Source organism: Meleagris gallopavo, chromosome 23 (genome assembly GCF_000146605.3).
Source record: "Meleagris gallopavo isolate NT-WF06-2002-E0010 breed Aviagen turkey brand Nicholas breeding stock chromosome 23, Turkey_5.1, whole genome shotgun sequence".
Taxonomy (NCBI): Eukaryota; Metazoa; Chordata; class Aves; order Galliformes; family Phasianidae; genus Meleagris; species Meleagris gallopavo.
The window spans coordinates 2,277,365-2,279,063 of NC_015033.2; the positions used below are offsets into that span (position 1 = coordinate 2,277,365).

At 52.9% G+C, this 1,699-nt stretch overlaps 1 protein-coding gene across 1 annotated transcript in view; it reads right to left on the bottom strand.

Annotated features, from left to right (window-relative positions):
* Nucleotides 1–862, bottom strand: part of LOC104914166 (arginine-glutamic acid dipeptide repeats protein-like) — a 27,547-nt gene extending 26,685 nt beyond the window's left edge. The window contains exon 1 of the mRNA XM_010722853.2: nt 826–862. Coding sequence (XP_010721155.1) covers nt 826–862 — 37 coding nt within the window. The remainder of the gene's footprint in view (nt 1–825) is intronic.
* Between the last annotated feature and the right edge of the window lie 837 nt (nt 863–1,699).

Consider the following 1,699-nt stretch of genomic DNA (forward strand, 5'->3'; position numbering starts at 1 on the left):
CCCCCCGGTGAAGCGAATTACCGGAGTCCTGACGGCATCTGCTGTAGATTAGCAAAAGCTTTATGAGGCTGTTGATGTTGAAAAACACTGTCAGGTGATGATAAGGCAATGTGATTGGAGTGGTTTGGGTGGAAGGGAGCACCTCGGTGCCCTCGTGCCCAACAGCACTGAGCAGAGCCAGCTCCACACGCACCACGTCCTGGTGATGCCACGTGTGCTCAGCCCTTACAGCCCTGCATTACTTAGCAGGCACAGAAAATCAGAGCCTCCCAGCTCCTCACTCAAATAGGTTAGTAACACACATGGATCTTAAGGCTGAAGGGAGTCCTGGGGACTGCTTTCCCAGCCCAGCTTAGCTCAGAGCCCACAGAGCCTGTGCCCTCTGTGAGCACAGCAGGAAGGGGACCTGAGCCCCCCCAACTCCCAGCCCCAGGCAAACACAAGCTCTGGGATTTGTTGTGTCCCGTGCTTTGGCAGCTGACGGCTGCAACAGCCAAACATTCCCACTCAGTTCATGCTGCAAGTCTCTGCTCTTACCCAGCCCGCTATTTCAGCAGGAACAACACAGATGCTGTTGGCCTTCATTAAATATGTTTACAGTTTAAGCAGTCATTTACTAGAAGCTCTCCTCCTCCAAGGCTTACCCCACCTACACTGGGCCCTTATCCTCCCCAGAGATAAACTCTTACGTAGCTCAGATTCCTCCAGGAGCCATCTCCACCATGGCTGGGTGGGAGCTGCACTCTGTGCAGGGATGCAAAGCCCGGCAGCCGTCCCCAGCCCACCCTGTGATTGGCTCCATCAGCTCCAGCATGCATTTCAAACCTCCCTGGGTCACGGCCTCTTTGCCAAACGTGTGCATGTGCGCGCACAGCCCATTAATCCTCTTTACTCCAAGTTTGATTTAATTTATCATTAGGTTTGGATGAGTAATTTTATCCCGCGACACAATTCAAGGTGATAGATGAGACCTCGAGCAGGTGATGGCTCTGCTTCTCCCCCCCCTGCTCCCCCTCCAGAGAAAGCAGAGCCCGCAGGAGGAGATTCAGTGCTGCTCCGCTGCCCAGAGCTGAAGAGCACAGCCCTCAGCACCCAGCTGCCATGCATCATGCTGTATCCCAGCGTGCTGCACCACGCAGGTGAGCACTGCAGGTGCTGAGCGTAGCATGTAGTCGTGCTGTCTCAAGAGAGTGCTCATTCAAACCAAATTAGCCAACCTGCCTGCCTTCCTCAACCTGAATGATACTCCAAGGAGAAAACATTGCCTCTGCAGCAAGACCCTTGGTACGCTCAAATCCAAACATCGATAATGATGCATTCAGCTGTTCTGTTTTATTAAATTCCTTTAAGGACATGCCTTAGACTGTCGTGGTTTCCAAGCAGGTTGCCTTACTGCCACGCTACTTACAAGTCCTGTTTGACTGCACACTCCAAAATGCAAGGACCCAGGGGTACTCCTGTGTGCACTCTGGCACCCACTCATCCACGCAGAGAGGCGAGCACATGCACACACCTGTCTGCTGCAATACAGATGTGCAGTACGCACATGCACCGACACACACCACACCTTGAGGTGCACATTTTCATTCACCTCAACACACACATCCTTCCATTTGCTTCGTGGTTCTGTTGCAAAGCTCTTTTCAGGTCCCCTCTGCACCCACAGACACATACAAACATGCCCCAAAAGCCCAGCCAT